Here is a 19,058-nt window from a genome sequence, read left to right as displayed (position 1 = left end):
TCCTATATAATAATGCGTTTTGTAATTCTATTACACATAAACCTGCTTATAAAGAATGTTCCTTGGAATTTTAGTTCCAAAACTTTCAAGATACCCTCATCGTTTAGGGTACAACAATAAAATGTGTTGGCACCTTCTGGCAAATGCCGCGCGTTCTACAATGCGAAAAAGTCGTATAAGTAAAGTTCTGCCCCACCCCCCATTTACATCCTTCACTTTTCCCATCACCCCCGCCCCCAGTCGAATTTTCCCCCGCCCAAGGAGCCGCCAGCGATTTTTCTTGTTTGCTGCCTGCGTCTTCGTCCTTTGTCTGCCGCCCTTTTCATGTTGCCTTCCACGCAAACGTCGCCATTTTTTGCAGCAGCAACTCCGAAGGCTTCCCGCTTTTTGTACTTTTACAACCCTCTTATCGGGAAAACTTTAAATTTTCGCATTCGCAATTCGCAGTCACAAATGCAAATGATGCCCCGCCCACAAGCTACACTATTAAAAAAGGTAACAAACTTTAAGTCCCAGGCTAGTTGATGATTTCTTTGCTTTTTTCCTCATTTCTTACGCCAATAAAATACTTTATAAAATGAAAAGTTTGAAATAAGTTAGAAGCTTAAGAACGTCTTCTTAGTCATGCAGTTATATTCGCAAGGATAATTATAAGTAAATTGATTTGGTTTTAAAAATTACAATAATATATTATTTTACATGAAATTATATTTTTTTCAACATTATATTGCTTAATTATTATTTTTTCCTTATAATTGCAATTGCAGACTCCTTTCAAAAACTATTGTTTGGTTTTTCTTTTGGTGTGGCTACATTGCGGAAAGAAAATCATGGGAACGGGTAACTGCGGGATCCTTTGGCTGCTCGCAGGGAGTCTGTTCACCATATGTTGCCAATTGAGGCGAAAATCGAAAACTCGTCTATGCTGGAATTGTTTATGACCCCAGCGGATTGAGAGCATTGAGGGACTGACTTTCTTTTTACCCTCCCCAACACTGGCTCCGCCCTCCTATCGCATGCCCCAACCAACTAACCCACTATTCCATCACCTTTTTCTGCTTTTCTCTTCAACTTTTTCCCCATATTTCCCCGAGTTTTTCTGCTGTCGCCTTTTAATTATGGCTCGCAAATTATTTTCGAATTTTTCCATCATACTGCGGAAATAAATGTTGACTGCAATTTCCCACCGTCCGCCGCCGCCGCACCCTCCCTCCAGCCCAATTCCGAACAGGATGGAAAAGGATTCGAACCATTTCTTGTATTTTTCCTGTGTGTTTTTTCCTTTTTTTGCATTTTCCCCTTACTTTTTTTGTACCTCTCCGGTTTATTTATTTCGCCAGGTAGCAAGAGTTTCCAGAGTCCAGGACTCGGAGTTGGAGTTTCCTGATGGAGTTCTGGTCCTGGTCCTGTTCTTGTTGCTGCTGTTGTTGTGACCTAAAAAAATATTCACACTCACTTCACTTGTCAAGTTGAATAAAGCAAAACGCTGCCCTGGAATCACGATGGGCGTTTTTGTGGGCGGAAAGCGGAAAATAGTCATAGCTAGGAAGTGGAAAAAATTTATAGAAATTCGTATATGCAAATACAGCGCATTTCAGATTCGTAGTTCTGTACGGCAAGATGCAATATTAACTCAAACAGACTTGGATAATAAGTCATTTATTTTTCACTAACAACGCTGCAGGGTGTCAAAGGTAGAAACATTTCTTATTTATAAGAATGCATTTAGAAATTATGCCATACTACTAGAAGTTTGATATTTATAATATATTTATTTTAGATATTTCAAGTTAATTAGTCAAGACTTGTTTTAGCAAACAACTTACAAACTTGTCACAATCTGTACCTTCATATATGTTTGTGCAAACACTCATTAAAATTCGTCCCACTTGCAATTAGAGTTTGTCATTTGACAGCAACGCGAAAATACATAAAATATATTGGTGACAAGCGAGCAACAAATAATAAAAGTTACAACATCGAAATCAAAGCGGTTTTTGAAAAAAAATTTAACATACGCGGAAAACTATTGATAAATGTCATCACCGGTTTTCCATTCGGTGTTCATCATAAGTGGAAAATAGTTTTTATAATGTATCCATGTTTTTATATGAAATATGAAACACTTGTCTGTAAACTAAATTGACAGCGGAGAATGTTCAGAGCTAATTTAAATCGATATGTATTTTAAAAAACATGACATAGCACGATGAGTTTTCAATTACACAAGAGGGATTTGATAATTGTGCATTATAAATAAGTTAATAGTATTGTCCAAATCACGATAGGATTGTATTATATCATTAGATCTATAAATATTTTATAAATCACTTATCGGAAATGAAATAATAAAAAAAGTGAACAAGTAAAGCTGTCTAAAATATCATTGTTAAATTAGCTGCCTTTATTCATTATTTGCAATTATTGTTGTCATCCACAAAAGCCCTTCATTCGGCTTCACTCAACCTTTTCAGCCGGCGAAAGTACGAGTTAAGGTACACGCCACAAGTACTTATCGAAAGATACTGTATCCGTATCCGACAAGTACGATTGCCCTGTTATCCAGACCAAATCAATTGATAAGCCCCCCGCTGAAAGGCAGAAACCATTGGGATAAGCATTTGAACGATTTCGGGCGATGAATCAGCAACTGCTTGGAGCGACTGACTGGAGGAGGCACTTATTGCGCATTGGTAATCGCCGATATATCATTATAATGTGTGGGTGACACACCAGGGAAGCCATAGAAGTCAACTCCCCATGTGCACTCGAAGAAATCGCAGTAATAGGATGATCAGGCTTGTGTTTATTTGTGTACGCATGTACATTTTCAGGCAATAGAAATGGTTTCAAAATGGAAGCAACCATTAGAAAATTCACATTTACATTTCCCCCCAAAATATTTTTCAGTGTAAAAAGCACAAGGTGCTTGAGCAATTACAAAAACATGAGCAAACATGAACACGACAATTGAAAAGCGGGTGAATTGAAATTTAATACGGGTCAAAACTCGATTCATGGAAAATTAAGCGGTACAATGAAACCCTTGAAGCGGAGCGGGGTTAACCCATAGGATCGGGTCACGTGGTGGAGGAGACCACGGCCTTGCCGAGCAGGTGCATAAAAAGCGCGGTGCCGCACACCTGCAGATCCTCTCCGGCGTCCTCCTTGATGCTGTCCACCAGAACCACACCATACTTGACCACAATCATGACCAGCACCATTCGCAGATAGAGAAAATTCCGTTCCACATAGGCCAGAAAGCCGAGGGACACAATATTGCCCAGAATCGTGAGATTCCGCAAGCTGTCGCTGAAGGCACAATCTCGCCGATCTTTCGCCAGGCTGCAACCCAAATCGCAAAACAGGGGAAGCACGAAGAAGGCATGTCCCAAGGCAATGGGACTCAACCCGGTGGACTGCATATAGAAATCCATATTGGCCAGGGGCAAAGGTGCCAGTTCCAGGACTCCACTGGTTATATCCCTCAGTTGTTGGCACTCCTCCGGCTGTCCGCTGGCGAAGATTACCCGGAGCAATCCAAACACCGCCGAGAATCCGACCACAACACAAGCGACCATGGCGAAGGGGTGCTGCTCCGACTGCATTTTACGGCCGGTACAGACAGCCGAAGCCAACAACAGGCCATTGTAAACGAAACGCAGCCAGGGACCCGAGAGCGGTTCGCTCATTGCCAACTATCGAGTTTTGGCAACAATTTATGAATTTTCGTATGGAAATGAGTATCAGGGAAGGGCTTACTTTCAATGGACTATGGTTTTCCCTTTCGAAAATACCAAAAGTAACAAAGTCAGCATGTTAAAAAATACCAAGTTTTTGATTAGATTTGATTTTATTAAAAACTTGATTTATTACCAGGGATGCATGCTTAACGATAGTTTATACGATAGTTATAAAAGTGATGCAGAACGAGCTGTCACAGTCAGTCCTTCATTAAAATTAGGCAGCAAATTAGTACTCCAGACGGTCAAATTTCATGGCAACTTCCAAACAACCAGAAGTTCTCGACTCTTCGGAGGATTCGGAGGCGGCGCGCAGGATAGTTTCTGTTTTCCGAGAGATTAATGGTGCTGGACGCGAGGATTTAAAGAAATCTACTTTTTTCGATCGCCACAACTACTTCAAGAATTTTGATCCACTCGTTAAGAAAGCTGCATTTGAGGTTATCCATTCTGACGATTACGAGAGCTCCCAGCAAAAAGCTATGAGCCTGCTAAGCGCCTTGAATATAAAACCCACAATCACTACCTTGAATTCGATGTCCAAGGAACCCCTGATGTGCTTCGAGCTAAACTGCGAGATCGACGTCGTCCTTGTGGCCCAGGAATCCAAGATCTACGATGATGTAATCCACTACTTCACCACTATGTTGGCTTAAAAGAACGTTCTTTGATTTGATTTGATATCAATGTTACTATGTATAACAACGAACACATATAATACAATAACAAATAAAATGTAACATTTAAATCAAAGCATTTATTTGTAAATATATTAAACGAATCAAATGCGGGCACAAGTTTAAAAAACTAAGGTGTGGTTATTTACCAAGATTCCTTTCATTTGGTGTACTTCTCTTTTTTATATTTTATATGTACATATGTACAATGTACATATGTACATTGTAAACGTGCACGTGTAAATATTTACGTGTATGAAATTAGGCATTCTCACAAAATTCGCTTACTCTTTACGGTTATAAACTTTTACGTACCGTACAAAAGGAAAAGCCTAACTGGCGAAAAATTAAGGAAAAGCGCACACAATTATCATAAAAAAAAAAGCATTCGCAATAAGCAATAAAACCCACGGAAATTTAAGACCGAGAACAAACCAATTAAAATCAACTAAAATTTCGCACATAAACAACTCAAAGTTTTTACCATATATGCAAATCAATAATTTTAAAATGGGAAGTGCCACCTCAGTGTTTCTGTGGGTATTTTTATTAAAGTTGCAGCATATATTATTTAGCATATTTTGGACATGCTGGCATGCGTTTTTTAAGTGGTAAAGATATTCAAGAATGTGCTAAAGAATTCGCCGTGTTAAATATCCAATACGGTATTTTAGTAATCCCCTTTTTAAAGCACATATCTTTCTGTATGGGTGTGTGTCTGTGTGTGTTTGTGTTGGTGTTAGCCCGATGGGATAACGAAGCGAATATGCAACTTGGCAACACTTGAGCATTCCAGGCACGCAGCACGCCCCCAACCACAGCCCCCGCCTCCTGGAAGCATAAAGAAAAATAATAATTCAACTTTATTTGTGCCACACACACACACTCACGCACACAGTCACACAAGCACGCACACACACCTACATGCCAAGGATACTCCGAGGCGGAACCGGGACAGCAATAGCGAAGCGGAATGGCAGGATCTTCCAGCTGTTCCCTGTCAACACCAAACACAACAACAAATACATCGAGCATCCGTGGTAAATTTAATCGAAAGCGTGTAATTGACCTCAGTAAATGGCGAAAAATGGGCGTGGAAATGGGCGCGGCAATGGGAATGGAAATGAAAGTGGGCTGAGTTGAGGAACGGGCTTTGTTGGAAGCTTAGCCAACTGCCATCAAATCATTATCAGTTAAATAAACGACAGCCAGCAAGTTAAAAAGATAACGAAGCTGCGGAACAGAAGCTCCAGTTCCACGGCAGCAGCAACAGATGATATCTCTGCCGCAGGACCACCGTCCCCCATACCCATCCCCATTCCCATTCCCATCTCCTAACCATTTTTGGCTTTGATTCGGATACGGATTCACCCCCTTGCCACGCCCCCATCCCCCGCTGAAATAGACAGACGTAAGCCGCCTCGTTTTATGCTAATTCAAATGGAAATGGAGCTAGTCAGCAGCTGCTCGCTGGATTGCGAGTGGGCTGCACTGAGATAAAATAGCTTTCCCAAAAAGCAAAGTAAGTAATAAAAGAGTACCTTTAATAAGGAGTCTGTCTAAAAATATGTTGCCTACTTAAATGAGCGCGGAATCTTAAATTTGATAGCAAATAGTAATTTGTTTGGAACATCTGAGTTTTTATTTTTCCCACAAAACTCTATTCTAAAATCTATCTATACTTTGCCTTATTTTCTTTATTTAAGCTAGTAGTGTGTATAATATACATCCCAAATAGTTCTCAGTGTGCTGGAGCTTGGGCAGAGATGAGCCGCGGCTGAGGGGCACCACAAGTTGTCAACGGCGTCGCCAAAGTCGAAAGGAAAAGCAAAAGCAAAAGCTCGTTTCATTATGCGACGGGCGCTGGGGCCAGTGGGCGTGGCTGGCGCCTTGATCGGGGCGCACAGATAGCCGTGCTACATATGCAGATGTACGGGATGCGAATTCCAGCGGTGGAAACTCAGAACTCGAAACTCGGAATACGGAGCACGGATCCCAGTGGCTGTGGACTCGACTCGCTGGCATTCCTTGCAAGGCAAATTCGCCATGATTTTCATATAATTTCCGCATCATAAAGCTGCGAAAGTAATTTTCCACTTGAAAGCACAGCGCAGCCAAAAAGTGTGAAGCTATAGGTTTGGGGGGGGGCTGGTAAAAAGAGACCACGATTGGGGAGGGGTCAGACATTGGTCCAGCTAAGACCTCAAGCTGTCTGTGCTCCATGAGTGTGTGCTTTTGTACTTCCTGGTCGCAGAATTACAGGGTATGTTTTGACATGAGTTGTGACTAAAATTATACGAAGTTTTAAATGTACCACATCTTAAATTAATCAATAAAATGCTATATTAATAAATAAAACCTTTAACTTGTTATTATATATTTGTGGCAAGAGTTTTAAGAACTGAAAAACTAGAAAATCAATATTTTATGCTTTAGTTCCCATAATTTATTTTAGCATATTTCTAGATTTAAACAAAATTCAAGATTTTGTAGCGAATGCCTACTCTTAATAGGTATCCCATAGTCCGAAGTGCCGTACGTTCTAATGTAGTTTTTGTGTCTGTTTGTTGGGTAATGTCGATGATGGTAGCTTGTTTTTTGGCACATTGAACATTTGGTGTTGTCACCTTTTGGGCAAAGCACATGCAAATAAGCCGACAAACAGGACCAAGACGGCAAAGCAAGGCCAATTCAGGCCGAGATTCCTTAGCATTAAGTCGAGAGCATCATTTTGGGGTGCTGGTGGAGGAGGTTGGTGTACTGAGGGCGGTATGGGTTGGGGGTGGCAGCAATGACATCTCTTTAAGGCGACATCAGATTAGGCTAAGCAGCTGGGCACACACACACACAAGGACGGCACACACACACAGAGACAATAGGGAGTGGCAAATTTCATTATGCGGCTCACGTGCGAGACAACCAAATTCACTGGGAAATAAAGAAAAAAAATGTCCAAAAGAAAAGCAGAAACCGAAAACAGAGGAAAAAAACGTCGGAAAAAAGAGAAATACAAATACAACACGGAAGTGGGGTTGGGGGTTCAAAGTAGAGGGAATATCGGAAGGAAGCAGCAATAGAAAACGTACAGAAGCGAAACACGCAACCGAGAAGACGAGCCAACAGGCTCCAAAAAGAGGAGATTTCATCTTCTTCCTCCTCCTCGGCTCCTCCGCCCCTTTGCCACGCCCACGCATTTCGTCCTGGCAGCCAGGAAGGAAGTCAGTCAATGCCCGCAGCAAAAAAGGCCAAAATACAACAATAAGCGACAAAGTAGAAACAACAATACAATGCAAACACAGGACGGCCTTTAAATAATTTACTAAATAAATATATATAAATAAGTACATGTTTTAAGGTATAGGATAGATATATTATCAACTAATAAGACCAACTAAATAGCGTCTTAATACAACATAAAGTATTCTTATAATTTTTATTTAAGAATCAATCCAAGCCATTTATTGGATGAAATAAACAATTTAAAAGTGCAACGCGGCGAATGAACGATATAGTTTTAAAATTGTCCATATCAACATCATCATTAAGGGACCAAATTAAACAATTATCGAGTGTTCACTGTTTTCAGGCCGTAGAGTGACTAGCGAAATGCCCTAAAAGCTACAACACACGTAGATAAATTTGAGTAATTCCTGCAGGTGAAAACGGAAACGAAACAAAAGTAAAAGCAAAAGAGCAAACTAAGGTCTCGTTTCGGTGAGGGAAAGAAAAAGTTTTTCCCCGAGCAGGAAAAGCGAAGGGGGGGGGGGGGGCGTGGCTGAAGGTGGGAGGCTGACTGTGACAACATCTGTTTGTTGTTGCTGACGCTGCTGAGCTAATTACTAATTTAATATTCCATTCCCATTGACCCCCACAAAAAGCAGCTCCGGCTATCTGCTTGTTGTCTAAAGTCTCACATTAATTATCTTATCTAATCGGACAGTGCAATAAGTTTCAGTTTAAGTTAGATTTGTTGCTAAGCAGTAGCTGGGCTCCCACTAAAGATACGTTGGATACCTTGCCAACAACCCAAAGGAATTAGTACTAAACAAAGGTACTTCAACAGGATCCACTTATTATCTACAGTTGTATTTACTTAAATGTAAGTGGTTAGTATATTTAAAGATGTAACATACCTTTTGTAACAAGATTTGGTGTTTAATAAATATATTAAATTTATTTAGTTTAAAAGAGCAAGATAAGCTCCTGTGAACTGTTAATGATTTTAAAGCAACAAATGTTCATATTACTAACACTCAACGAACTGCATACATTTTCAATATTTTATGCAATTGTGAAATAAATAAACATATTACATATAGCAGACCCCATTTTTATTCCTGTCTGCAAGCCAGTTCGTAAGCCACAATAATTGAGCTAACTAAGTACTAAATCACCTGTATTAAGTGCTACTTGTTAAATTTGGCATCCCAAGTATTTTCGCCCTCGAAGACCTCGATCCAAATAGAATTTCCCGCAGTTGCTACATACCCTTTCAACACGCCTCAAGTGTCGAGTGCACAAAAAACGACTGAAAATTTAAATATATATATGTACATATATACAGAAAAACTGGCTGAGTCTGGAGACGCAAATCGTTGGGGATTTATCAGCCAAAGGGAATGGCAGCCGAAACAACAACAATAAAAGCGATGAAAAAGAAGAACAAGCTTGGAGAGCAGGCAAAACTTTTTGTATATGGCCAAGTTTGAGGCTGAGTTGAGTTAACAACGTTACGTTAACTCCTCGGCTCCCCAAAACTTTTTGGGTATTTAGCGGCAATCGATTTTCGTTGATTTTTCGCCAGCCCCCTGCCACGGAAAAAGAGGCAATCTCGCCATCGGATCTGTGGGCCACCACCAACCACCCACCCACCTAGCAATTTTCGCAGGGAACGTGTGAGTTGCAGGCCTGACCTTTCAACCTTTTTCAGAGCCCGCACGTGGCCGTAGAAACGGAGTATTCAGTCCCAAATATTTCACAGAGGCATCATCATCATCAACCGGAGCGGGAATGGCAACTCATCATCATCATTGTAGTCTGCAAAGTTTATTTAGGCAAAGCGCTTCACTTTTGGCTACACTCTTCAATTTTATGGCAACAAATTTGCATCGTAAAAGCTACGCCCCACCCCCACCCCCTCTGCAATCACAACCACCAAACACACTAGCCCCAAAATTATCCACCCGAAAAAGCGCCCACACACAGACGATAAAAATACAAAACGTTTGTTTAGGCACGCCCTCTCTTTCTGTCCCTCGGAAAAATCAGTCGTAAACTAAGGACAAAATCGTAAAAACAGAGCAGTTCATTTAAATTTTTAATATTTAGGCTACCTTCAGTGCCAGCATACCCCACATCCCCCCACCTTCCATTCCATTCCGACCGTAACCTTAACCGTATCCATCATACCGATTCACTTACTTTTGTTTTATGATCCGAACATTTTCGGCCATCATCTGTGAGCAAGAGTCAGAATACACTTAACAAATCTCCGGATTAGTGGTGCTATAAAATATGTGGATTGCTCAAAATCTTTGTAGCTGATATACATATATATATATCTGATATGATATATAGTTTAATATATTTCAATTTAAAATGTTATGTTTGCAATATTAAGATAGTATGATACCAAATATTTGCCAAGTGCTTTAAGGGGCCAACCCAAAAAACGGGTATCTTTCATCGTTTTGAATTTATGCCTTTAATTAAATACAAAATCTACCTAGGATTCATCTTGCTGGGCAACTTTTCTGTGGCATTCCTTTACTTAATAACAGGCCATCAAATAGAGTTGTATATTTCTGTGGGTTATATTCATGCCGAGCATCCTCACCCGCCACGCCCCCTTGCGCCCCCTTGAACACGCACTCAGGATTTATTTCCACATTTATATGCGACTGCGGGGGGTGCAGTGCGGTGCGGTGCGTTGGGGGCACTGGAGAGGGTATGTAAATTTTTCAGTAAAAATTCACTTCGTGATAATGGATTTTCCATGTCGCATACGCCGCAGTCGTCGTCGACGTCGCTGCCTGCACGACAAATACAATCTGCTCCAGGGCCTCCAACTGCCCCCAACCCCATCTTTTACAACTGAAAATCCAGCCCCAACTCCATGGACTCTCCACAGCAGCCAGGGCGACAATTACCTCCCCCCTGCATCCTGTGGAGCTCCTGTTCTGGTTTCGGGTTTGTTGGGGCATGATAGATGACAAGTCTCGGTAGGTGTACGTATGGGTATGGTTGTTTGCTCGCCAAGTTCTTGGGCACTTGAGAGTCCCCATCCTCTCCATCCAGCAGCATGTTCTCAAATTTAGATTTTCATCCAGACCGAAACTCATGTGGATACAGTGCCAACTGGCGGTGCACGAACTGCTTACCTCAGAATAATCCACATATAAGGGTTTCTTTTATTGCCAAAGGTTTATTATTTCTTGCTCTTAAAACACTCTTCTTTCGTATGCTAAAGTTAAATAACCAACTAAATTATCAGGAACATCAAATCGAATCGAACTAGTTTCCAAAATACTTTGTAAATAGAAACAATAGAGAGCGACCACTGTACATGACTTTTGCCAGTTCGTGTGGGCGGCTGCTAAAATATGCAAAAAATTATACAAAGTTGGCAAGATTTTTGCTTTCGCTTTCGCTGGGAATCAAAAGCAGCAGCACGGCTCTGATTTAGATTTTGACTTGGGCATCATTGGTTGGCTGGCTCCACGACCTCCGTCCCTTCTATCTGCCCTCTGCCATCCATCCATATATCAACTCCCCCACACCCACAGCCATCGCGCCTCCTTTGTGGTCTCAATTAGGTGGCCCGTTTGAGGCTCGACTTCCGCTCGTCGTGGTGGCCTCGTGTTAACTTGGCCATGTTCGCATACACACTACCAAAGGAGCCCGCAGGCCAAAAGGCAGCGGCATTGCCAGGACGAAAAACCAAAAGCGGTCGCATAGTGGGTCTCTCTTTAAGGACTTTCTCCCTTGAGAGCGCGCTCTTCGATGGCTCTCTTCGTCGGCAGGTGGGAGAATTGTTTGTTTGTTTTTTTTCTTTTATTATTATTAAAGTTACATATGAACTTAATTGATAATGAATTTTTTTTAATCATTTTTCTTTGCTTTTTTGTTTGTTTTTTAATAGTTTTATTCGCTTTTTTTTATTTAATTTTAATCAGTAATATTAAATTTGTTGTATTTCCTTATTTTCTTTTTTATAATTTTTGTTTTTATATAAATCGCTGGCCCGCCCCGCGCTTCCCCCATCGCATTGGCGTTCGCTGCTGCTCCTGCCACATACTGCTGCTACTTTTTTGCTGCTGCTTCATCGTTATCCTCCTGCTTTGTCGGTCGTGGGTCGTCTGCTTCCGCTGCTGCTACCGCTGCTGCTGCTTATGCTGCTACGTCCTGGCGTTCGTCCTTTCGTCCCGTTTAGTCCTTCGTCAGCCCCTTCCGCCCACACACACATCACGTCATAATCCATGAGTCCATCCATCCATCACTCCTGCTCCCTGGCTTTCTGCTGCGACGCTTAGTTCGTTATTTTTATAAATTAACAAATTTAGCTAAGTAGTTGTAGTTCTTCTTGTTGCTTGCGGTTGCTGCTTGGTTTCTGGGTTGGTTGGTAGGTTCGATTGGATTGTATCATTTCTGTATACTGCTTCTCTTTCTGCTCCTCCCCTTTATCTTTGATATAAATTTTATGCCTGCCGCCCCCGCTGGCGGCATTTCCGGTTTGTTTTTTCTTTTTTTTTTTTAACTGTGGCCAACAACAATAACTGTTCAATGCATTTTTGTGTTCTCGACTGTTATGGTTATTTTCTTTTCTTTGTTTATACAATATCTTCCACTGCGCTCTGTTTAAAACGATCTCCACAAAACAAATGCATCGAGGTTTTTAGTTTTGGGTTGTTTTTTATGGTAGTTTTTTTTCGACAGCACTTGCCATTTTGTTTATTTTGTTGCTGCTGGTTGGATTTGTATATATTATATATTGTTTCGGTTCTTCTTGTTGTTATAATGCGATGTAATATGTGTAAATGTAAGCTGCGTAGGTGCGAGCAATCCAGCTTAAAGGAAATAATCGGGTGTTCTTCGCGTAACATGAGGCTCCCCGCGCCTGGGTGCTGGATCAAATTGTAGGCTAAAAAAAAAAGGCATACGATTAGTCAGACGTGCTGCATTTAAGGGCAGCTCAAGCGAATTGCCACTCACAATGAAAATTTAAGTGAATCATCCAGTTCCATAAGAGCCGCTTGGTTGCCACAGCGGTAGCAATAGTTTGGCGCTGAGAATATTGTGACCACATTGCGATCGTGACACCAGTTGTAGCCCTCCATCACCAGCTGATGGGCGCGCGACACCAGTGTCAGGCCGTTTGTGTTGTTAAAGGTTTCCGAAATGTCCTGCAAATGAATTGGAAATATTAGTGAAAATGCTTATAAAGGTAATTGACAATTTCACAAAGAAATTCATTTGATTTGCGTTGGATATTTCTATATTGTTTTAATAATATTTCATTAAACATAAATGTAGTTGACGGTTTGAAATGTCAAAACAATTTATAACAAAAGCTCTTTCCATAGATTGCATTATCAGTGGGCCTATATCAGCACTAAACTTCGATTACTGATTATTGATTTTTATCAAGTGGAAGCCCCGATAAAATTTCCTATTAACATCAATAAAAAATATATCTGGAATATATTTGCATGCTTTTGAGCACACAATTTTTGACCAGCTTAGTTTTAATAGAGTCTTCAGATGTATTTCACTTAACAATTTCACAATGTGATTAAAGAATAAAATTCCAAGTATCCAAGCTAGGCAAATCAACTCCGAATATCTTTGAGAAATAGCCTACATGCAGACAACACCCACCTGGCCAAATGTGTAACCGGCGCCACGAGGCGAGATTCCCCAACCACCCCTGTCATCGGGATCGGACCAGAGCAGATCACACATGGGACCCTCGTGCGGAACCTCCTGCAAGCGGTCGAGGGCCCGAATGTGATCCAGACTGTCGATCGAGGGACTGAGGCCGCCGTGCAGGCAGAAGATCTGCCCGTCGACGAGTGCCGTCAGTGGCAAGTAGTCGAACAGATCCGTGAAGTACTTCCAAACGTTGGCATTGCCGTACTTGCGCAGGCACTCGTCGTAGAAGCCGTAGACCTGTGTGATCTGGCGCGACTCGTGGTTACCGCGCAGGATGGTGATGCGCTCGCGATAGCGAACCTTCAGGGCCACCAGAAGGGTCACGGTCTCCACGGAGTAGTATCCACGGTCCACGTAGTCGCCCATGAACAGGTAGTTGGTGTCCGGGGACTTGCCGCCTATCCGGAACAGCTCCATCAGGTCGTGAAACTGACCGTGGACATCTCCGCACACTGTCACCGGGCATTTTACCTCCTGCACATTGGACTCCTTGGAGAGAATCTCCTTGGCCTGTGAAGAAACAAAAACAGAGAAATTAGCAATTTATTTATGGATATTTTTAGAGAAATAGGTTTTTATGTTACCTCCTTATTCTGATAACCGAATAAACAACTTTGAATACCAATATTAAAATACTGATTAACATAATCTAAGCCAAATCGTTTCCAGGGTCAGAAAAGATAAATAAAACGATTAGTACTTATTCACTAAACTCAATGACTCAACGCCAACACTCAAAGTGTACTCTAAAAATAGCTTGTAACTAGCAGAGAAGATACAACCAATATATTGGATAAGTGCATGCGTTTTTTACAGAGAAACGAGGGAAATAAATACCACTTGTTCTCTTTAAACATCCCACAAGAAATTTATATAGCAACAAAACTCAATCTCTTGGGTGATTCTGAAAATAGCTTTTCACAAAACCCTATAAAACTTTGTACCTAAACATTGCTACGTTTTATAGGAAAAACATAAACATGTAGCAAAATTTTCGGAAATTACAACACATTTTTGTTACGTTTGTATGTAAATAACTATTAACCAAATGAAAGTGATATGGAAGCTTTGATGTTCTATTTTTTCACCTGCCATAATTCCATGAATGGTGAATGACATGACAAAATATCTGCGAAACAGAAAGTACTGAGAAAACCGAAAGTGATTTCTAAAATAAGTGACAGAATGTGCGGATGATAAAACCTTGTCAAAGGGCAAGGTTATCCGTCAAAATTTAGTCAACGGCCGAAGAACCTCGACTATTTTCACATCGAATTTTATCGTCTTTGGTATTTTATCATTATTAGCTGATGAAATTGCACTTTATATTTCTTAAATAATAAGCAGCTGTGAATGAGGGACTACAGTAATTAATGGAATAAATCATCATAACACATTATACAAATATGTACACTATGAAACTCAGAAGAGTACTGTTTTAGGGACAAACAATAAAATATGAAGGTCGATTCAAAAATTCCCGCTGGGCGTTAATATACAGCGACTAAAAAAAAAAAACCGGTTTTTACAAACATAAATGTGCCAATATGAGCAAACAAAAATTGCAAATTTATTTTGACCATTCCGCCGTGTTCTTTGCGAATTTTTATATTTATCAGCTGACGACGAAATGAGACATGACAAGTTCCGGGGGTAAAATCCGGCGAATCCGGCGGCGCAAATGAGCCATTTGTGCGTGAGCCAATTAGACTTTTTGCCATATGCACAACATTACCTTGGAGGCTGTTGCTTCCGCTTGGCCAGAAATCGAAAAAAAAAAAGAAAATAAATAATTTTTGAACTCATGACGAGGCCAGCGCACCCATACAGATGCAAGCACAAACACTGATGCAGCTGGTGCTCTCTCCGCGTACTCTCCGCTTTTCTTTTCGAAGCAACGGGAAGGATGGAGAGAGGCCGCAGAATACGCACCCGAGAAGAGCGAAGAACGTTCTTCTGGGACGGAGAACGAAGATTCAAGATTCTAATGGGAACACTGACAAATATTTGGGTGACGCAAACATAACCCCACTTACTCTCAAATCAATGAATCGTTATCTGTTCACCCTCTCTTGCACTCTTTTCGCTTGTCTGTTTGTTTGCGTGCGCGACGCGCCTGATGAACGGTAAAATCGGCAAATTAATAACAATTGATATCAAAAGTGTTTAATTGAACATGGTTGGTCATAAAAAAACGGAGCACAAACACCAATGCAACTGCATTATTCTAGAATTGAGATACGACGGTACATAGATACATATTCTAGGGGCGCGCACACACCGACGCACAAAAACATTAAGTAATATTTACTCAGCAACAACGACGAAACACACATGGGGATGCACGGAGCGGGGGTGCTCAGAGTTCCCAGTGGACACAATAACAACAACAACAAACACGCACAATGCACTGTAGTTAAACAATCAAATTGTACAATAATACAAAAAGAAATATCTCTTTTTGCCCAGGTTTAGCCCATTAGACCAAAGCGCTGTTCTAGCTGTCGCATTCACGCACGCACTTGCCCGTCCCGTTGTCCCGCTCGCACTTGTGCGCGGCAATGCGGCGCTTGGCTGTTGGAATTTACCAATATTCCAATATGGCGACGCAAGCCGCCGCTACTGTGCGAGCAAGAGGGCACGACATGAATCATGCTCTCGCGCTCTCCGCTCAGCGCCTCTCCGCATTGGAAAGAGCGAGAGGGCCAGAGACAGCAGCGTTGGAGCACCATTTGCAAAAAAAAAATCGCTCGCTCGCATGCAATGACGAAAATTATTTTTATAACATCTCCTAATTCGCATGGGGAAAATGGGCAAGGACCGGGCCTTACCTTGTCGCAGAGGGTGCGAACTTGTGTCTCTGTCAACTGATTGCATTCGTTCAACTGCTCAATCCATTGATCAAGATCTTTTGTTGTTGCTTTATCCTCCATCGCAGTTGTGGTGGAAGAAAAAGTCTCGTCAATCTTTGTCGATTCAATTTTGACGGCTTTTATTGTAACTTAGGGGTGCAGGAAAATTAGCAACTATCGTTGCGTTCGATTGCCAACCGCGTATTCACTCGTTTATATCCACACAATTGCCAATCGAATCAACTCGATTTGGGCGATTTTCTTCGTATTTTTTGTTCACAAAAGAGACGACGACACGATATACGAAGGGAAAGACTGCCCTCGATGTGACCGTTTCCCGATTGCAACGGAACGGTGAGAACGCGATTTGTCGTGTGTGTATCGATTAGCGATGCGTGCTTGACATTTCTACAAAAATACTGACAAAAACTAAAAACTAAGTGGCAGCAACGGTTAAGCTAACCGTTGTTAACATTATTACGTGATAGTGACATGATTAAAGTATGAATATTAACAATCCGGAAACACGAATTTGGGATTGTTTTAAAATGGTCTTATAGATGTGCGTCAACTTAGCGGCAATAGGGAAGTTGTAACATGGGGACATTTTTCATTTATGTATTCTTTCATTATTTATAGGTGAATTTTGAAAATGCCATTATCTTAAACCCTGTATAGTTTTTTATGAAATTTTCCTAAAATGTACTTAAAGAAATATCCTGTAAGGTGGTCTAGCGTGCATTTTGGAACATGCTCATACAGACAATTTTATATTTTCTTTTGTAAATAATAGCAAAATTGTTTTTAGAACTAAGCTTCAAGATTGCTGGTGTTCTTGAGATATGTAGAACAATGTTAATACTTGGTGTACGTTAAGGCAAAGACAATAGAATAATAATATTTTAGTGTCTTTGGTTAAGGCATATATTTTTTTATATATTTAAATCTTTTACATAATATTACTTGACGTTACATTTTACACGTATTATGTGTAACAAGACATTAGAACTATCGATAGCTGTACTCTGTCCAACACTGCACGCTCGGTGACAGTTGGCATCTTAACGAGCACTGGAACCGGAACTGCCTCTTTTTCTGCCAGCTTGCAGCGCCTTTGGACGTGTTTCCTCCGCGCTCCGTAGCAAATAATACAAACTCAAGATGTCCGAGACCCTGCAATTGCGCGGTACCCTCATTGGCCACAATGGATGGGTCACCCAGATCGCCACCAACCCCAAGGATCCCGACACCATCATTTCGGCCTCCCGTGGTGAGTATTCGCCTTTGAAAATCTTCGGATTTATCTGGCAGCACGTGCGTATATTAATGGCCGCCATCTCGATTCGCAGACAAGACCCTGATCGTGTGGAAGCTGACCCGCGACGAGGACACCAACTACGGCTACCCCCAGAAGCGTCTCTACGGACACTCGCACTTCATCAGCGACGTGGTGCTCTCCTCCGATGGCAACTACGCCCTGTCCGGATCCTGGGATCAGACCCTTCGCCTGTGGGATTTGGCCGCCGGCAAGACCACCCGTCGCTTCGAGGGACACACTAAGGTGATATAAGATTCCAATTGCATTTAGTTCGTTTAGGGAACTGAGATTTTGACCCGATCTGTACCGGCAAAAGGCTAAATGTAAGGTTAGGAGTGAGGTTAGGCCCGCCTTTGCCGCGTACAAATCGAAAAAATATATATTGCGCCTATGCGAGGCAGAATTTCTGGTTGACATCTGTACGTACGCTTCACCCTTCGCTCGAGTCTCGGCTATAAATTGCTTGAAGCTCCATCGTAAGTAGGCAAACAATCTCTGATACCCACTGATTCCTAATTAGTTGCAAGAAACCCATCTGGATTGGTTCACTGACTAATTGAGTTGCTGCTGTTTGTTCAAAAATACTGCAACATGTGAATCCGCAATCAGTTGGTTAGTGAAGAATCCAGTAAACACAATATTATTATTAAAACCATACCAAATACAATTAGCTAATCGTCAAATGCTTGCTCGCCTTCTAGGACGTTTTGTCGGTTGCCTTCTCGGCCGATAACCGTCAGATCGTGTCCGGCTCCCGGGACAAGACCATCAAGCTGTGGAACACCCTGGCTGAGTGCAAGTTCACCATACAGGAGGATGGCCACACCGACTGGGTGTCGTGCGTGCGTTTCTCGCCCAACCACTCCAACCCGATCATCGTGTCCTGCGGCTGGGATCGCACCGTCAAGGTCTGGAACTTGGCTAACTGCAAGTTGAAGAACAACCACCACGGCCACAACGGCTATCTGAACACCGTGACCGTCTCGCCCGACGGCTCCCTGTGCACCTCCGGTGGCAAGGACTCCAAGGCCCTGCTGTGGGACCTCAATGACGGCAAGAACCTGTACACCCTGGAGCACAACGACATCATCAACGCCCTGTGCTTCTCGCCCAACCGCTACTGGCTGTGCGTGGCCTACGGACCCTCGATCAAGATCTGGGATCTGGCATGCAAGAAGACCGTTGAGGAGCTGCGCCCCGAGGTCGTCTCGCCCACGTCGAAGGCCGACCAGCCCCAGTGCCTGTCCCTGGCCTGGTCCACCGACGGCCAGACCCTGTTCGCCGGCTACTCCGACAACACCATCCGCGTCTGGCAGGTGTCTGTTTCGGCTCACTAAGCTACTGACTTTTGTAACGGGCGTCAAATTATTTGTTTAGCTAAAACAAAAATAAAATTTTAGCGTCCTTAACTCAAATTTGTGTATCTTGTAGCGGCTGAATAATTAGTTTTAACTTAAGTGTTGGGCTATAGAGATTCCTTCGAATAGATGGGGATAGTATAAACAGTGGGACAATTTAGTTTAGGCAGAAGATGTAA

The 19,058-nt window shown here is 42.0% G+C and overlaps 4 protein-coding genes across 5 annotated transcripts; 2 read left to right on the top strand and 2 right to left on the bottom strand.

Moving 5' to 3' along the window:
- Positions 1-2,970: 2,970 nt before the first annotated feature.
- LOC6611583 lies at positions 2,971-3,783 on the bottom strand. The gene has a single exon (XM_002036085.2). It carries the CDS (start codon positions 3,690-3,692, stop codon positions 3,081-3,083), a length of 612 nt encoding a protein of 203 aa, XP_002036121.1. The 5' UTR covers positions 3,693-3,783; the 3' UTR covers positions 2,971-3,080.
- A 145-nt stretch (positions 3,784-3,928) lies between these two features.
- On the top strand, positions 3,929-4,453 carry LOC6611582. Its single transcript, XM_002036084.2, has one exon. The coding sequence runs from the start codon at positions 3,998-4,000 to the stop codon at positions 4,397-4,399; it is 402 nt and encodes a 133-aa protein (XP_002036120.1). The 5' UTR covers positions 3,929-3,997; the 3' UTR covers positions 4,400-4,453.
- Positions 4,454-11,627: 7,174 nt separating this feature from the next.
- LOC6611581 (serine/threonine-protein phosphatase PP2A) lies at positions 11,628-16,544 on the bottom strand. 2 transcript variants are annotated; one of them, XM_002036083.2, is made up of 4 exons: positions 16,183-16,544; positions 13,298-13,861; positions 12,632-12,822; positions 11,628-12,560 (listed from the first exon to the last, which is right to left on the bottom strand). In XM_002036083.2, the coding sequence occupies exons 1-4, from the start codon at positions 16,282-16,284 to the stop codon at positions 12,488-12,490; spliced, it is 930 nt and encodes a 309-aa protein (XP_002036119.1). In that variant the 5' UTR covers positions 16,285-16,544; the 3' UTR covers positions 11,628-12,487. The 2 variants fall into 2 exon arrangements, with proteins under 2 accessions (XP_002036119.1, XP_032575793.1); XM_032719902.1 differs by lacking the exon at positions 16,183-16,544 and adding an exon at positions 15,388-15,777.
- Positions 16,545-17,292: 748 nt separating this feature from the next.
- On the top strand, positions 17,293-18,894 carry LOC6611580 (guanine nucleotide-binding protein subunit beta-like protein). The gene is made up of 3 exons (XM_002036082.2): positions 17,293-17,473; positions 17,553-17,764; positions 18,223-18,894. Exons 1-3 carry the CDS (start codon positions 17,365-17,367, stop codon positions 18,856-18,858), a joined length of 957 nt encoding a protein of 318 aa, XP_002036118.1. The 5' UTR covers positions 17,293-17,364; the 3' UTR covers positions 18,859-18,894.
- The last annotated feature ends 164 nt before the right edge of the window (positions 18,895-19,058 follow it).

The sequence above is a fragment of the Drosophila sechellia genome, chromosome 2L (genome assembly GCF_004382195.2).
Source record: "Drosophila sechellia strain sech25 chromosome 2L, ASM438219v1, whole genome shotgun sequence".
Taxonomy (NCBI): domain Eukaryota; kingdom Metazoa; phylum Arthropoda; class Insecta; order Diptera; family Drosophilidae; genus Drosophila; species Drosophila sechellia.
Note: the sequence above shows the minus strand (reverse complement) of the source record. Positions and strands in the feature narration are given on the sequence as shown.

What these genes read in the sequence shown, in the direction of transcription:
- LOC6611580 (XM_002036082.2), top strand. Translation starts at nt 17,365, where the DNA reads ATGTCCGAGACCCTGCAATTGCGCGGTACCCTCATTGGCCACAATGGA. An exon ending in CATCATTTCGGCCTCCCGTG is followed by an intron (nt 17,474 to 17,552) that starts GTGAGTATTCGC and finishes CTCGATTCGCAG; the next exon opens with ACAAGACCCTGATCGTGTGG. An exon ending in GCTTCGAGGGACACACTAAG is followed by an intron (nt 17,765 to 18,222) that starts GTGATATAAGAT and finishes CTCGCCTTCTAG; the next exon opens with GACGTTTTGTCGGTTGCCTT.
- LOC6611581 (XM_002036083.2), bottom strand. Translation starts at nt 16,284, where the DNA reads ATGGAGGATAAAGCAACAACAAAAGATCTTGATCAATGGATTGAGCAG. An exon ending in TTCGCACCCTCTGCGACAAG is followed by an intron (nt 13,862 to 16,182) that starts GTAAGGCCCGGT and finishes GTTTCTTCACAG; the next exon opens with GCCAAGGAGATTCTCTCCAA. An exon ending in CCGGTTACACATTTGGCCAG is followed by an intron (nt 12,823 to 13,297) that starts GTGGGTGTTGTC and finishes ATTCATTTGCAG; the next exon opens with GACATTTCGGAAACCTTTAA.
- LOC6611583 (XM_002036085.2), bottom strand. Translation starts at nt 3,692, where the DNA reads ATGAGCGAACCGCTCTCGGGTCCCTGGCTGCGTTTCGTTTACAATGGC.
- LOC6611582 (XM_002036084.2), top strand. Translation starts at nt 3,998, where the DNA reads ATGGCAACTTCCAAACAACCAGAAGTTCTCGACTCTTCGGAGGATTCG.